Source organism: Nomascus leucogenys, chromosome 3 (genome assembly GCF_006542625.1).
Source record: "Nomascus leucogenys isolate Asia chromosome 3, Asia_NLE_v1, whole genome shotgun sequence".
In the NCBI taxonomy this organism is placed as follows: domain Eukaryota; kingdom Metazoa; phylum Chordata; class Mammalia; order Primates; family Hylobatidae; genus Nomascus; species Nomascus leucogenys.
In genome coordinates, this window is record NC_044383.1 from 2,441,278 (window position 1) to 2,457,426 (window position 16,149).

The 16,149-nt window shown below is 51.0% G+C and overlaps 1 protein-coding gene across 1 annotated transcript in view; it reads left to right on the forward strand.

Annotated features, from left to right (window-relative positions):
- TCERG1L (transcription elongation regulator 1 like) overlaps positions 1-16,149 on the forward strand; it is a 211,501-nt gene that overhangs the window by 170,026 nt on the left and 25,326 nt on the right. Inside the window, exon 8 of the mRNA XM_030805273.1 lies at positions 3,112-3,181. Coding sequence (XP_030661133.1) covers positions 3,112-3,181 — 70 coding nt within the window. The remainder of the gene's footprint in view (positions 1-3,111; positions 3,182-16,149) is intronic.

Sequence of the window (16,149 nt, forward strand, 5' to 3'; positions counted from 1 at the left end):
GGGGTGCAGAGGCTGAGGCAGGGAGCAGGGTGTCCAGGGTGTGCTCAGTTTTTTTTTTTTTTGAGATTGAGTTTTGATCTTTGACCCAGGCTGGGGTGCAGTGGCACAATCTCGGCTCACTGCAGCCTCTGCCTTGTGTTTTCAAGTGATTCTCCTGCCTCAGCCTCCTGAGTAGCTGGGATTACAGGCACCTGCCACCACACCCGGCTAATTTTTGTATTTTTAGTAGAAACGAGGTTTCACCATGTTGGCCAGGCTGGTCTCAAACTCCTGACCTCATGATCCACCCACCTCGGCCTCCCAAAGTGCTGGGATTACTGACGTGAGCCACTGTGCCTGGCCAGTGCCCTCAGTTTGAATGGGAAGAGCGGGTTCCCACAGCCAGGAAGTAGAAATGCCTGGAGGTGGCCCGGCATGGTGGCTCACGCCTGTAATCGCAGCATTATGGAAGGCTGAGGGGGGCGAATCACTTGGGGTCAGGAGTTCAAGACCAACCTGGCCAACATGGTAAAACCCTGTCTCTACTAAAAACACGAAAATTAGCCTGGTGTGGTGGCGGGTGCCTGTGATTCCAGCTGCTTGGGAGGCTGAGGCAAGAGAATTGCTTAAGCCCGGGAAGCAGAGGTTGCAGTGAGCCGAGATCGCCCCACTGCACTCCAGCCTGGGTGACAGGCTGAACATGGAGAACCTCTGAGTGTGGGCCTGGGCGAGGCGCTGCTGGGGCCACCCCTCCCTGGGGCAGCAGCCACAGAGGTGGCCCCAGTCTCGTGGTTTCCGCTCAAGAACATGACGTAGAAGTGCTTACCCCAGGCCCTCGTCCTGAAGCTGGGCAGAGTGAGACTCTGTCTCAAAAAAAAACCAGAAATGCCTGGAGGTGCTGGGCTTGGCACGAGTGAAGCTTGGGAAGCAGGGGGGCATAAAGTGTGTCCTTTGGGGTCCCAGCCTAGAGGGCTGTGTTGGGCTGTGGAGCACGTGCAGAAGGCAGCCAGAGAGGAGGAAGTGGACACCCCCCAGTGTCCTCGCTTCCCTTCCATGGCCCCTCGGTTGTCATCAATGGTCTTGGCTCTAGACCAGTGGCTCTCAACTGGGGAGGGCAAATTTACCCCTGTGGACATCTGGGAACTTCTGGAGGCATTTTCATTATCACGGTGGGGAGGGGGCAGGGATCAAGGAGGCTGAGAGACACCTGCAGGGTGCAGGGCGGCCCCCAGGGCACAGCAATCCAGCTCCGGAGTCAGCACTGCCAGGGTCAGGGCCAGGGGCTGCTGAAAAGCCAGGAAGCTCCACCTGGGCTGTGGCTCCTCCGCCTTCCCTGGGCCAAGTTCTGCTCATCCCCCACTCTGCACTGCCCACGGGAATTCCTTCCTCCTAGGCCTGCATCCTTTCAGAAGGGTGCAGCAGCCACACAGGGTGTGCATGACAGATACTGCAGCCTTGCTGGAAGGTGCAGGGCAGACACGCCGCACCCCGGTCCTGCTAAGGCAGCCTCTGTTGTCCCCTGGCTCGTATGGGCAGGGGCGGCCATGAGCTGCCTGGGCGGCTCAGGTGGCGGAGGCCCCACAAGGATGATGCAGCATGACTGTGGCGAGCCGGGGCTTCCAAAGCCTGACCCTCTCCTCTTACCAAAGGCCCCACGCTGCACAATGAAAACAAGCCTGTAAATAGATTTGAACTGTGAGCTGGTAACAGAGCCATTATTGGGATGCTAAAAACAGATGTAGGGAGAATTGTCGGGTTTTATAGAAAGAAAATGTGCGGAGGCCCCTGCAGTTGTTGAAACTGATGTCTTTTCTCATCAACTCTGCGCTCATCCTAAGCTGAGCACTGTTTTCATTACAGACCCTCCCAGGAAGGAGGTGCAGGCTCAGCAGTCACTGGGAAGGTGGCCCAAGGCTGGATGGGAAGATGGAGGGACGCTCTGCCCAGCCCAGCCCAGCCCAGACTAGTTCAGCCTCGCCCAGCCCAGCTCAGTTGGCCACCCAAGCTGGGCGGGGCGGAATGAGCCAGAGGTAGACACAGAATGAGAAGCAGGTGGGAGGCTGTTGTGATGCTCGGTGCATGTGGAAGTCACTCCACCTGTCAGGGCAGAAGCAATGACACTCCAGACCATCTGCACGCTCATCTTTCCTCTTCCCTCCTGGAGAACCATAGGAAACACCAAAGCACCCTTTTACTTTTTCATTCCAAAAGCTCATCAAACATTTTCGGGGCTGACCACCTCAGAATGGAAATAAGGGACCATGTCTTCAAAATCAGTTTGGCTTTTGGAAGTAGATGGGTGTCCATAGTGAGGCACGGCAGCATGTGGGGTAGGGGGAATCTCGTTATCTGTTGCAGTGGATGGAGAGGAGCTGAGTGTGGGCCTGTTGGAGGTGCTGCTGGGGGCCACCCTTCCCTGGGGCAGTGGCTGCAGAGATGCAGTCTCATGGTTCCCTCTCAAGAACATGACATAGATTTGCTCATCCCGGGCTGTCGTCCTGAGGCTGAGCAGAGCCCACCTGTAATTCTGCAGCCTCCAGCCCCTCTGGAAGGCCCAGCACCTGCTAAACAGACAGTATCTAAAGAGGACCTCTCTGCAGAACAGCACAGTCAGATTTCTGTTCCGCTGAAATGTAAACGCATGTGTGCCAAGAGGAAACTCGTTGTGGGATTTCACCTCAATCTTTTTTTTTTTTTTTTTTTTTTTTTTTTTTTTGAGACGGAGTCTTTCTCTGTCCCCCAGGCTGGAGTGCAGTGGCGCGATCTCGGCTCACTGCAAGCTCCGCCTCCCGGGTTCACGCCATTCTCCTGCCTCAGCCTCCCGAGTAGCTGGGACTACAGGCGCCCGCCAACACGCCCGGCTAATTTTTTGTATTTTTAGTAGAGACGGGGTTTCACCGTGTTAGCCAGGATGGTCTCGATCTCCTGACCTCATGATCCGCCCGCCTCGGCCTCTCAAAGTGCTGGGATTACAGGCTTGAGCCACCGCGCCCGGCCTTCACCTCAATCTTTAACAGAAGCCTGTTGTCTTAATTTCTAGATAAGTCTGCTTGAAAGTGAGTGTCACCTGGTGGTTTTGCCAAAGCCCTGAGCGCTGACAACTTTAACCGTGTTCATCTGATTTTCTTTCAGCTGACAACAGCGATGGGTCCAGTTCTGAAGACGGCAGGGAAGACCAAGATGTGAAAACCAAGAGGAACCGGTAGGTGGCCGTGCTCTTCCCCAGCGGGTCTTTCCCTACTGGGTACTCAGGTGATATAGAAAGAAAAGGCATCATTTTGACCACATTGACTATGAGCAAAGAGCTAATTCAAACGCTGGACAGGTGGTAAGAGGTCTCAGGTTCTGTCTTAGCAGTGTCCTGGGCACCTGCCGAAGCAGGTATCTCAGAGCTGTCTTCTTGATACCCCAAATCTCCTCCTTAGAAAGTCACTTTTGGGGGCCAAAGGATGCTGTGTAGGCCACAGGGGATGGACAAGGAGCACCTCTAACGGGGGCCGAGGGCTCCAGGAAAGGGCCCGGTGCAGCCTCTCTGATTTCACCGTCACACGTGGACCTCAGCTAAGCTGGTCTCTGCTGATCTTTGGATATGTGTGCTTAATTTAAAACACAAGATGAGCTTCCTGAGGCACAGGAAACATGGAATGTGGCCATGATTTGGTGAATTTTGAACTTGTGTGGGAGGAAAAGTGCAGCGGAATCCGAAGCAGCTGGGCTGTCTGCCTCATCACCCGGCTGCACTCCCCATCCCGTGGGGCTGGTCTCAGTTCCCAACAGTTGGCATTTCAACAACATCGAAACGCTAAGTTTAGTTTTAATCATCTGAATGACTTCCGTCATTGAAAACCAACTTTGAAACATGCACGGATGTTTTGCATGGAGCTGCCTCCGTTTTGGCAGCTGTTCATTTCCATGTTGGTTCTAGCCTTGAAGATTCCGTGGGAGAGGGAGACTCTCGGGGAGGCTGGGGCCCCCGCTGAGATCTGGGAGGAAAATGCTTCGGCGTTCATTCTGCAGCCAGCCCGAGGACTGAGCACGCCCATCCCGTCCTGGGCATTCATTCATGAGCCGGTTTACAAAGCCGTGCCCTCTGTTTGGAAGCTTCACCATAGGGCAGGTTTTCCCAAAGCTCTTCCCGAGCACCAAGCTGCACGCCCCCTGCTCAGAGCAAATCGCCCCAGGCCGGGTGAACCATCAGCATCAGCGCGGCATTTTGATCCCTCTTTGGGAAGGTTATTGTCAATAGGTCCATGTACTCCTCAAGCTCCTAGCTGCTTTTATGTATTTCTGTGTCGCAGAATCTGACCCGGATAGTTAGAGAACATGCCTCCAGGGGGCCTGCTGAAATCTGTCCATTTGGACCTGCCCTTTTTGTGTGGATAGTGTCATTTTGCCTCATCAAAGAGCACTTAAAATTCTCCTGCAATGTGTGACTCATCAGCAGCCTGGTTATGATGTTTAAGAAACAAGCAAATAAGCTGCGATGATGATTGTTTTGGACACCAGTCTCTACTCCCCACATTTCTTGTGAACCCTGGCACAATCGATACACATTTTGGGCATTCATGCACAGATGGAATTAAATCAATTGTGAAAGTGATTCAGGGCCACATGAAACTTTTCCTGAAATTCTCTCGGAGGAGAAATATGTCACAATGACAAGCATTCAAATTACTGAAATATTCGAATCTATGTGGTGAGTGTCATTTCAAATAGCTTGTTATTTACTATTTAGAGGGATGCGTTCACGATGACCATGCATCTTCCCTGGGACTGGAAAATAGATTCATGACCGCTCGGCCCCTTGCTGCTCAGGGCCTAGAGGTGCTGCTAGCTTCTGATGAATGGGTCTTTTCTTAGTTCAGACCTGCTTTGATCTTTGGTCTTCTGACTTTATAACTCTCTCTTTCAAATGGGCTCTGGGGAGCATCCCATGCACAGTCCCCTCTCTCCTGTCCCTCTGACTTCACGTATGCAGGGTGGTAGTCTCTGCTGAGTGGTATCACTGCAGTTGTCTCCCACCTCCCCCCAAGAATGAGCGCCTGAGCATCGGAAACCTGGACACCGCGCCTCGAATCACACCTGTGATTTCTGGAATTGCTGCGGTGTTTTGAAGTGGAAATATATTTTCTTAAGTCATCAGATTGTTTTGTGCGGCTGTGGCCGAGGGCTTGTGAAATGCACAGTGTAGCTTGCACGGGTGCTCACGGGAATGCCCCCACTGATTTGCTTCCTCTCCAGAAGGTGGGCGTGTTTTCAGTACTCTTTTCATATAATTCAGTTACCCCATATTTATGGTGTAATTAGGGTTTGCCGGGGGGTTGATGCCCATCCCTGCAGGGATGCAGAGATCACTGAGTGAGTGGGGGAGTCAGTTTTCCCCAAAACTCAGTACTTTCTTCACAAGGCTGGTTATCAAATATTTGGCTTACTCTATCACCACTTGGAGGTATAAATTTATCACAATCTCAGGTAGTTTCCTCTCCCATAAGAGAACATATTTGTTCTGTGTTATGAGAAATGACAGGTTGACTCTTCAGGGTGATCACCACTTCTGTGGTAAGAAACGCTCAACTTGAACGAGGAGGAAGAGAGGGTCAGAGCAGATCACAGGATGACAGGCAGAGGGACACGGGGGTGTGGGCCCTGAGGGGACAGCCAGGGTGGGAGAAGCCAAAGAGGAATGGTCACGTGAGGGGGACACAGGTGATGTGGTTTGCCTCTGGCTGTCCACCCAACCCTCATCTGGAATTATAATCCCTATGTGGTATGGTTTGGCTGTGTCCCCACCCAAGTCTCATCTTGAATTATAGCTCCCATAATTCCCACGTGTCATGAGAGGGACCCAGTGAGAGGTAACTGAATCACCAGGGCTGCTCTTTCCCTGGCTGTTCTCATGATAGTGACTAAGTCTCATGAGATCTGATGGTTTTATAAAGGAGAGTTCCCATGCACACCCTCTCCTTGCCTGCCGCCGTGCAACATGCGTCTTTCGCCTTCCACCGTGATTGTGAGGCCTCCCCAGACACATGGAACTGTGAGTCCATCAACTTCTTTTTCTTTATAAATCACCCAGCCTCGGGTATGTCTTTTTCAGCACCCTGACAGCGGCATGTGTCAGGGGAGGGGACTTGTGGGAGGTGATTGGATCATGGGGGCAGTTTCCTGCGTGGCGGTCTCATAATAGTGCGTGAGTTCTCACAAGATTTGGTGGTTTAAAAGTTCGTGGAAGTCCCCCCTGTCCCCAATCTCTCTCCTGCCACCATGGAAGACAGGCCTTGCTTCCTCTTCAACTTTCGCCAAGACTGAAAGTTTCCTTAGGCCTCCCGAACCATGCGGAACTGTGAGTCAATTACACCTCCTTTCTTGGTGAATTACCCAATCTCAGGTAGTTCTTTACAGCAGTGTGAGAATGGACTAATACAACAGGTTAGGTCAGTTCAAAAGATCCCAGGAGACGGAGTGATTTCCATCAAAGCCAAACAGTTCTATTGTGATAGGAGACACAGGTGGCGTAAGATGGTCCAGTGTGTGCTTAGCTGCCTGACACTGGGTTGAAAAGGCTCTACAAATATATGAAAAAACTAATATACTCAATTAAGTGTTAATAGTTATTTTACCTACTTTTAATTTTTTATTATGGAAAAGTTCAACATCAAAGCTGAAATAACACAGTTCACCTCCATGCATTCATTTCCCAACATCACCTCAAGGCCAGAGTTTTTCTGCTTTAGTCCATGCCCCTCTAGATTAGTTTGAAACAAACCCCCAACATCATATAAATCTTATTTGTAAATATTCTAGAATATAATACTACAATATAAGGAATTTAAAAATATAAGCGTGGTAACATAGTCACATCTTAAAAAACAGAAATAATTCCTTAACATCATCAAATGGGCTCCCTGCCATGGTTTAAATTTCCTTGATTTTTTTTTTTTCTCTTAGAGGTTTGCTTTCATATCAGGACTAAGTCAGTTTTGGGTATTGCCCTCTGCTTCTCTCTCCTAAGCCTCTTTTAATCTGCTGGTGTTTCCCCTTCTACGCTTCATTTTTATTTTCTTCATTTGTTTTTGAAGAAGCAAGAGATTTTTTACAAGTGTTGGCATTTCCCATCATTTGGACATAGAACATCGCATTCCTGGAGCATGGTTTGGACACAGATCATGCCTGGGGCGTGGTTTAGGGGCCTGTTCTTCTGTCCCCTGTATTTTTGGTGAATCTGCAGTCATATCTGAGCTTTATCAGAGTCAGGTTTGATTAGTGCTCTGGCAGGACTAATGGTGGCTTTGAGTTCCTTCCATCAGGAAGCAGGTGATGTCGGCTCGTCTGTCTTTTCGTGATGCAAGCACATGATTTACCTTGATCTACGACTTCCTTAGAGAATGCTAAGTGCTAATCTCTTAATTCTGCCATTTTATTCACATTTACTAGTTTGCCTACTTTTATAAAGAGGAACCCAACCTCGTAAACTATTGGCTCCCTCAAGGTATCGTTTAAACTGAAAACACACGATAAACACTTGATTCTTTCCTTTAAATATCAATTTCCAAAATACTGCATCAGTCCCCCAGTATCCTCGAAAGATGACCAATTTACTGTGAATTGGATGTAAACACAGCTGATGTTTTAGTCGATTTTAGTTACTATCTTTATCCTTTAGAAGACAATGATAGAGCTAATCCTTGGTGATTGTTGGTTCATTTTCCCAGATATGAGGTGTATCTTATAAAAATGCAGGTGGAGGCCTTTCTTCCGTAAGGGCATTTTCTTGAATTGCTTTCATGTCTGTTTTGTTTCGTGGCTTGGAGTCACCTGTGAACTGTTTGGTTCTCCCTCGGCTTCCTCCCGGGTCGCCTCCTTTGCGCGCTGTCGATGCTTTGTCATTACACTCTTTCTGGATTTCCTCTTCGCTTCCCACCTTCTATTCCTTCTATGACATCATTTCTGACATTTATTCACTCTTGGGTTGGCTCTAGTTTATTCTTCATTTCCACTTTTTCCCTTTCGTTTCTAATTATTTCCCAGATTTTCTCAGACTGTTTTTCAAGTCTTTACTTTGGCCAATATTCTTTTTTACTCATTTTAAAATAAGACATATGCTGATATTTTATAACACCTATCTTTTCTTTTACTATTTAGCTCCTTTTGGAATAGTCAGCTGAATTGTCGTTCAATATCTGGGTGTGCCTCCCTGTGGTTCCTCTGCCACCTGGGGACGTTTCTCTGAGCATCAGTCCCTCCTGGTAGTGGTCTGGGTAGTGGTATGTGGGGTGGGACCGTGGTGGTTCTCTGTCATCCCTGTTTAGATAAGACCGTGATAAAAGCAGTGGCCCCAGGCAGCGTCCCAGGTCTGTGGCTCTGGGACTCCATCTTACAGCCTGCTGTTGTGACACGGGCTGTGTCTTTGGGGGACCTGTCTCCGGGTCTGTGGTTCTGGGACTCCCTCCTAGAGTCTGTGATTGTGACAGGGGCTGTGTTTTAGGGACCTGTCCCTTCACTCTGCGTTGCACTCTATCTGGACCTGCCCCTCCATTCCCTGGCATCTCTGTGTGTTGAGGCAGCTGCTGTACTGAGCTCACCAGTCTGTGTTTAGGGCCCAGTTTTATCTGGCATGAGATACTCCCAGGCCCTGCCCTTTCGAACTTCCTGGGCCACCTGGGCTCCTCCGAGATTTGGACCCCAGAAGGCTTCTGCTCACGTCTGCCTCTGCTTCCCATCAGCCTCTTAGCCGCAGAGGCCGGGGGGCTGCCTCCTAGCCTGGGAATGCTGCTCATGACAGGGTCGCGGGCTGGCTGGTGCTCGGGGCCTGGGACGTGCCTCAGTCTCTGTCTCTGTCAGGGCCTGGCCTGGAGTTGCCCACGCTCACTGGTGTTCCTGTAGGGGGAGGTTCTTCACCCATCAGTGTGTGAAGATGTTGTCTGTGGGCCTTTTGTTCTGTTACTCTAACAATTCGGTGTGCTTAGGCTCTGGGGAGATAAAAACACTTCCCCTCTGCCTTTGTGGTATTTAGTTTCCTGCCATTTGTTTTTGTTTTAAATCTTGGAATTCCTTAGAATCCTGTGTCCTGAGGTGCCTGTGACTGGGCTGATGTGTCTCCTTCAATATTACCTAAAATCAACACCTGGAAGCAGCAAGTAGAGACAAGAAAATAGATTTTTGTTGTGGGTTTGCTTTTTCAGTGATTAATCAGCCTCCGTCAGCTATGCCCCAAATTCTCAAGTCAAGGTGCCCTGACTGTCTCCCTTAGCTCTTGACTGGCCCTGTCCAGAGTTTTGAGAGCTCTGAGACAAAGATCTCAGGTTGAGAGCTCTGGTAATTTTGCAAATGTTACCAGAAAACTACCTGCCAAAGGACAGGACGTGGCCTGGTGTCTGCGCTGCCCTGGGTGGAGTTAGGTGCTGCCTCTCTGGACCCACCAGCGTGAGTTCCCACATGAGGAAACTGCACAAGTTACAGGTCCAGAAACACATCCTGGGGAGGTGCTCAAGGGCCTACTAATTAATTGCTGGGGAAGCCTGGCAGCCAGCACTGAAGCCAGATGAACACGGTCCCCAGCAGAGTCTGTCGCAAAGCAGGAGCTCAGGCCAGAGCTGCCGCCTTGCAGCACAGAGCTGCCCGGCCTCCCGCAGCCGAGAGCTGGAGCTTGCTGCTCACGGGGATTCTGCCCCCAGCCAGAACGAGGCCACCAGCAAACCCTTTTCAGCAGGTGTTTCACCTTCTGAGTGGCTCATAAACCTCAGCTGGCAGAGACTTCAGCCCTTCCCAGGCCTTGGTGAGCCTGCGTCTAAGCGCGGTGGAGGGTCCAGGAGGCCATAGCTCCCATGGCTTGATCACTCCTCATTCTGCCCCCTCTCCCCAGCATGGCCCATGTGCCATAGCCACAAGGACAGCAAGTGCACACGGGACAGATGAGTGTGGTCACACTGAAGACTGCGAGCGAGCTGTCCAGCCACAGTGGGGCCTGTCTGGCCTTAGGCAGAGCCAGGAATTGATTTGTGATTCCCGGAAGGGGTGAAGCGAGCAGGGCATAAGCAGGGGTGCTAGGCAGTCAGGAGCTGACCAAGCTGGCCAGGCCAACAGGGAGTCTGTGGCTGAGGCACAGGTCCCTGGAGATTCCAGGCAGCCCAGACCCCAGCTGGGAACTCACGATCACTCCACCAGGAGGATTTTGCATCTCTGCCTATCCTAGAGCCCCACCTCTGTGCACTGGGCAGTGTCATCTCTGCATCTCTGTGCACTGGGCAGTGTCATCTCTGCATCTCTGTGCACTGGGCAGTGTCATCTCTGCATCTCTGTGCACTGGGCAGTGTCATCTCTGCATCTCTGTGCACTGGGCAGTGTCATCATGCGTAAGAGCAGAGGAACAGCTGCTCCTGCTGAGTTCACCCAGCTGCCTGCAGGGTTCCTCCTCAGGGCCAGCGCCAAGCCCCACAGCCAGGGTTTTGCTGGTGGCCGTGATCAATCCCGGGGAGGCATCCATCTCGACGCCGGCATTGGCTGTGAATCCTGACCATCCACGTGAGCAGAGCAGAGCTGGCGGAACCGACGCCCCTGTGCTCCCATCTCACCCAGGGGCCTGCAGCCCACCCTGATTGATGTGCCAATCTTCCTTACAGCTGCCAGAGGCACGTTTCAGCACTGCACAGTGTCGAGGCTAAAAAACTAGAGAGTATAGATCTTTCAAAGTTTGTCTCATCTGAAGACCATTTGTTACAACCACATGTTAGAATATCTGAGGCCCCATAAGGCAAAAGATTCACAGAAACTTTGGTTCCTGCAGAATTTCACATTGTGTCTAACACCAGATTTACAGTCTGGCAGTATTTTGATGATAAATTCCCAGCCCTCTTTGCTGGAAGAAAGAACAGGTTCTTCCCATCCATAAAATAAAAAATAATAATAATGAGATGTCCTCCAGATGAACAGAGGACTGGAACCCGGCCTGGAGAGAACTGATGTGGATGATCAGAAGCTGCCAGAGATGATGAAGGTGAAGAATCATCACCACCACCATCATCATCATCACCATCATCATCTTCATCACCATCATCTTCATCACCATCTTCATCACCATCATCTTCATCTTCATCACCATCATCTTCATCACCATCATCTTCATCTTCGTCACCATCATCTTCATCACCATCTTCATCTTCATCACCATCATCTTCATCACCATCACCATCATCTTCATCGCCATCATCTTCATCTTCATCACCATCATCTTCATCTTCATCACCATCATCTTCATCACCATAATCTTCATCACCATCATCTTCATCACCTTCATCTTCATCACCATCATCTTCATCTTCATCACCATCATCTTCATCTTCATCACCATCATCTTCATGGCCATCGTCACTATATCATCATCATCATCATCACCACCACCATCTTCCTCACCATCATCACTGTGTCATCATCATCACCATCATTGTCATCAAAACTATTTCTAGACCAGCCATTGCGTTAAATACCTTAAATGCATTAAGTCAGTTTTTCCACCTGGACAGTGGGGTTGTGCTGGTGATGAAATGAGGAGGAGATTTGACACAGTGAGCCATCCGTGGATATAAGGGATTCTTCATATTTCATTTGATTCTTACAAGCAAATCCCAAGTGGTTGCTACTATTATTATTTCCACTTTATAGAGGAAGAAATGGAGGGTTGGTGAAATGAAGAGACGTGCTTGAGAACACAGAGCACACAGCGGGAAAGCCCAGGTTCCAAGCTCAGAGACCATGCATTTCATTAGCGCCCAGCATTCCCTCCTCAGGTCACCCCTGCGATGCAGATCCTGTTGTTGTTGTTGTTGTTGTTGTTGTCATTTGGGGAATAAAGAAGGTGGAGCTTGTAGAGGCCAGTGCAGTGCACATCCACAGACAGGCAGCGATGATGAGCCAAGCCAGCCGGCGTCCAGCCTTGCTTGGGTCTCGAAGTCTTGCTCTCCGCTCCTGCATGGCGTAGAGCTGAAAATATCAAAACCGTAGCACACCTGCAAAAAGTCACCTTGTTGTATAAATTTTTCTGACACTTTTGTTCAATGAGAGTAGAACTCGGTGGTCAGTCATTCAGAAGACTCACAGAAATGTGGCAATAATTCCATGCTGGACAAATTCCAGAAGCCGCTCAGAAGGGCAAGGTCTGCAGTGCCAAGACGAAGGCTGGGGTGGGGCCAGCCTGGGGGATGAGGACTCCCGCATGCTATGAGAGGAAGGCTAGAGACCCTGGACCCTTGTTCCTTTAGAAAGTAGAATCTGGAGCCCGCTGCATCGGATGCTACTGGGTCTTAGGTGGGCCTCCTGCAGCTCAGGGGCCTGGCGGCGGGCCCCGGAATTACAGCCTTGGAGACCTGTCAGAAGCCAGAGATCTATGGGATGGTCAAACCCTGACCAAAGGGCCAGGCAGTGTGTGCAGATGTGCATCATCTTGTAGCATCAGCGAGGCAAGGAAAGGAGCACTTTGGTCTACGCCACAGTGATTGACAGAAGAGTGTCCCCTCACTCTCCAGGAGCCTCCGCTGTGGGGACAGCCTGATGTCATGGCTTTACCTGGTCAGGCATCTTTTCCTCCAGGTGGCCTCCACTCACTCATGCCCTACCTGGAACAACACATGATTTTCAAAAATCCACCAAGGAAATCATCACGGGGCAGTCTTGGATGTCCAGGAAAACATTTCTAAAATGCGTTTGAGAAGACAGGGGCAGGGTCTCGGCTCCGTGGGGTCCTGACAGGAATAGCCCTGACTCCAGAGGCAGCGCCAGGCAGGAACCTGCTCCCACCCTGGCTCCCCGGGTGCTGCCCAGAGCTGTCTCTGCACTCCATGGCTCAGAGCGGCCCCTGGCTGGGCAAGCAGAGAAGCCAGCGCTAAGTCAGAACTCAGGGCAGTCGGAGGCCAGGATGCGTCACTCTGCTCAGAGGCTCTGGGGTCCCATGTCCCTGGGAGTGAAAGGACACAGCCCTGCCATGGGTGAAGAGACATCAGGATCTGGACCCTCACAAACCTCTGAGCACTGCGCCCCACACCCTCTCCTCACTGGCCTCCTTGCCACTGTCTCTGGAACATTCTTAGATGCTCCTACCTTAGGGCCTTTGCATAGCTGAGCCCTGAGTCTGGAATGTTCTCCCAGACACCCCCAGGGCTCTTCACTTCTTCTCAGGATGTGCTTGTGGGTGTCCTGCCTGCCTTGTGATGGTCTCAGACCCTCCCCTCAGCTGCATTCGTTTGCTTTTTGTGACTTCCTGAGCATCCAGCATCTTTGAATACACCACCCAACTTACTTACTTGGTGGTATTGGATATTGTTACTCTCTGTCCCTCCCTCTAGAATGTGAGCCTGGTGAGGGCAGGGGCCTGGGATCCTGGGGTCTGGAGCAGGGTCTGCTGCAGACATCAGCAGCCACGTGCTAACCAAGGGGCCCCATGCAGCCCTCAGCAGGCCCCTGCAGGTGAGCGGTGCTGTTCAGTCTCATAACAGCCATGTGGGGCTGGTGGGTTCTGTAATGGATGAACAACCTGGGAGGCTCAGAGAAACGAGGCAGGTTGCCACAGTTGGGAGGACCCCTTGGAAATGCCTGCTGAATGCAATTGAAGCAAATTTGATTGCACCCAAGTTCTGAGAGCAATTCTCTGACACCAACTGGGTGTCCTACAATTAAGTCTAATTCTGACACCAACCATCCAGAGATACTGCAGAGCCCACAGGGGAAGGGCTCAGCCCTACCTCAGACACCAGCTGCAAGTGGGTCCCCAGGCTACCCTCATATCTGTCTGACTTGGGTACAAATTATGGAGCTCTCACCACCCTCGTTCAAGTTTGATAATTTGCTAGAATGACTCATAGAACTCACATAAAGTGATATGCTTATGATTACGGTTTTACGATCGAGGTGACAACTCAGGAACAGCCAAATGGAAGAGACTTATGGGGTGAGACTGGGAAAGGTCCCAAGGGCAGGAGCCTCTGTCCCCCTGTATTTGTCTTGCTGCCAGTATGCTAATGTGTTCACCAACCAGCGCACTCCTGAACCTCATTGTTCAAGGATTTTATTGGGGTTTTATTACACAGAAATGGTTGATTAATTTATTGATCATTGGCGGGAAGATTGAATTCAATCTCCAACCCCTCTCCTCACCCTGGATGTCAGGTGGTGGGTGGGCCTGGACATTGCAACCCTGTAATCTTCAGGGCTGGTGTTTCCTGGCACGCCAGCCCCTTCCTTGAAACTAAGAAACCAGTGAGTGGCCTCATTAGTGCAGCTAAGGTGTGGTATGGTGGAGAGGTTTCCTCAGGAATACCAAAGGTCATTTCTAGTGCTTAGGACATTCCAAGAACCTTTTGGAGCTCTCTGCCAAGAACTGAGAGTAAAGACCAGATTAATTATTTATTATATCATAGGTCTAACATTTTAGGTTCCGAATCCACTCTTCCCAGCACACCATTTTGCCAAAGGGCCCTTGGGGTGGCTGGCGGTGTGTGGTGTGGTGCAGTCACTCGTTAGAAGTGAGGCTGCAAGAGTAAAACAAGACTGGAGTGAGGGCTGGCACAGCCTCTGGAAACCTCCACAGACTGGCTGTCAGCAGGGACCGCTGATGGTGGTGTGGCACCTGCAGGCTGAGACAAGACTATACCAGAGGCAGGCCAGGGCCGAGGGAGCATCTTTCTCACTGTGCCCACACCTGGGCCTCACAGCTCATCACCAGCATGGGTGTGTGGCACTGTCTGTCTGCAGGGCTGCAGCTGGGCGACCTGGCACCTGCAGACTGAGACAAGACTATACGGGAGGCAGGCCAGGGCCGAGGGGGCATCTCTGTCTCTGTGCCCACGCCCAGGCCTCACAGCCCATTATGGGCATGGGTGTGTGGAGCCGTCCATCTGCAGGGCTGCAGCTGGGAGACCTGCTAGAGGCATCTGTCTGGCGCTTCCTGTGGAACATTTTTATGAACAAGCTGGATGAAGACGCAGGAGGCCTGTTCATCAAATTTATAGGAACTGCAAAGTTGGGAGGCAGAGCTAATAAGTTGATGGCAAAGTCAAGATGTTTAAATATTTCATCAGGATGAAATTAACAGGATCACATTTGCATCATAGAATTGCAGTATTGCAAGGCATTTTCAGATCATCTGGCCGGAAGCATGAATCTTACCATGAGTGAGGTCCAGAGAGTTTCCATATTTTGGCCAAGGTTGTACAGCAAGTCATCCTCACCTGTGAGGCTCAGAAACACCTTGACCTCATCACATCTGCGGACAGGCCTCTCCAGAACCAGGTCCGCACTCACATGTCAACACTTTCCCCACATCGCATGGCAGCACCTGGCAGAGTGACACCATCTCAACCTGTGTCAGCGTCTGTGTCTCTTCCCTGCTTCACGTTCTGTCTTGGAGCCATGGTCCACTAGAATGTCTGCTGTTTCTGCAGAGTCTCTCAAATGATTGTGTTAGCGGGAACACCAACCAGAAGCCCACCACTGGGACCCCTCTGGCACTGACAGTCTCTGCACTGTGGATTTCAGCCCTGACACACCTGTGGCAGCTGAGGCTTTATGTGTGTGTGTAACTGTTTAATTCATGTCCCACTAGTATCCTTGGGCAGTGAGGGGCTCCTTGTTCCAGGTACAGCCCTGCTGTGCCTAGTACGGGTGGACACACCATACCTGCAAGCTGGAAAGGGAGGGAAGGAGCAGGAGGGGTTGCTCTGAGAGGTCGATGTGGACCATCTCACTGAATCCACACGAAAGCTCTAAGTGAGTGCTAGGACCACCTCATGGGAGCATGCTGGGGCTGAAGGCATCAGTGCATTTGCCCACGTAGAGATTTAGATCTTGATCCATCCAGCTGAGCTGTCTGAGCCTCCATCCGTCTGGGTAATGCTGTGATGAGGCACCTGGGTGTCAGCCTGCGAGGGAATGGGTGGGTGCCTCAGCCTGGCTGGGGAAGCTGAATATCACACATCCCATTCCTCTAGCCTGGAGCCAACAACTGCTTGGTGTTTGTCATTTCTCTGCCAGGGCAATGGTTCTGACCTCAGGATGGTTCTGCAGAAAGGATCTGGGTGGAGAGAAGTGCCTCTGAGGGTTTAGAGGTGAGCTCTGTGCCCACAGCAGTTGTGCACAGCCCAGCAGCCTGAGTTCCCCCAGCCTCAGATGGATCATTAAAGTGTC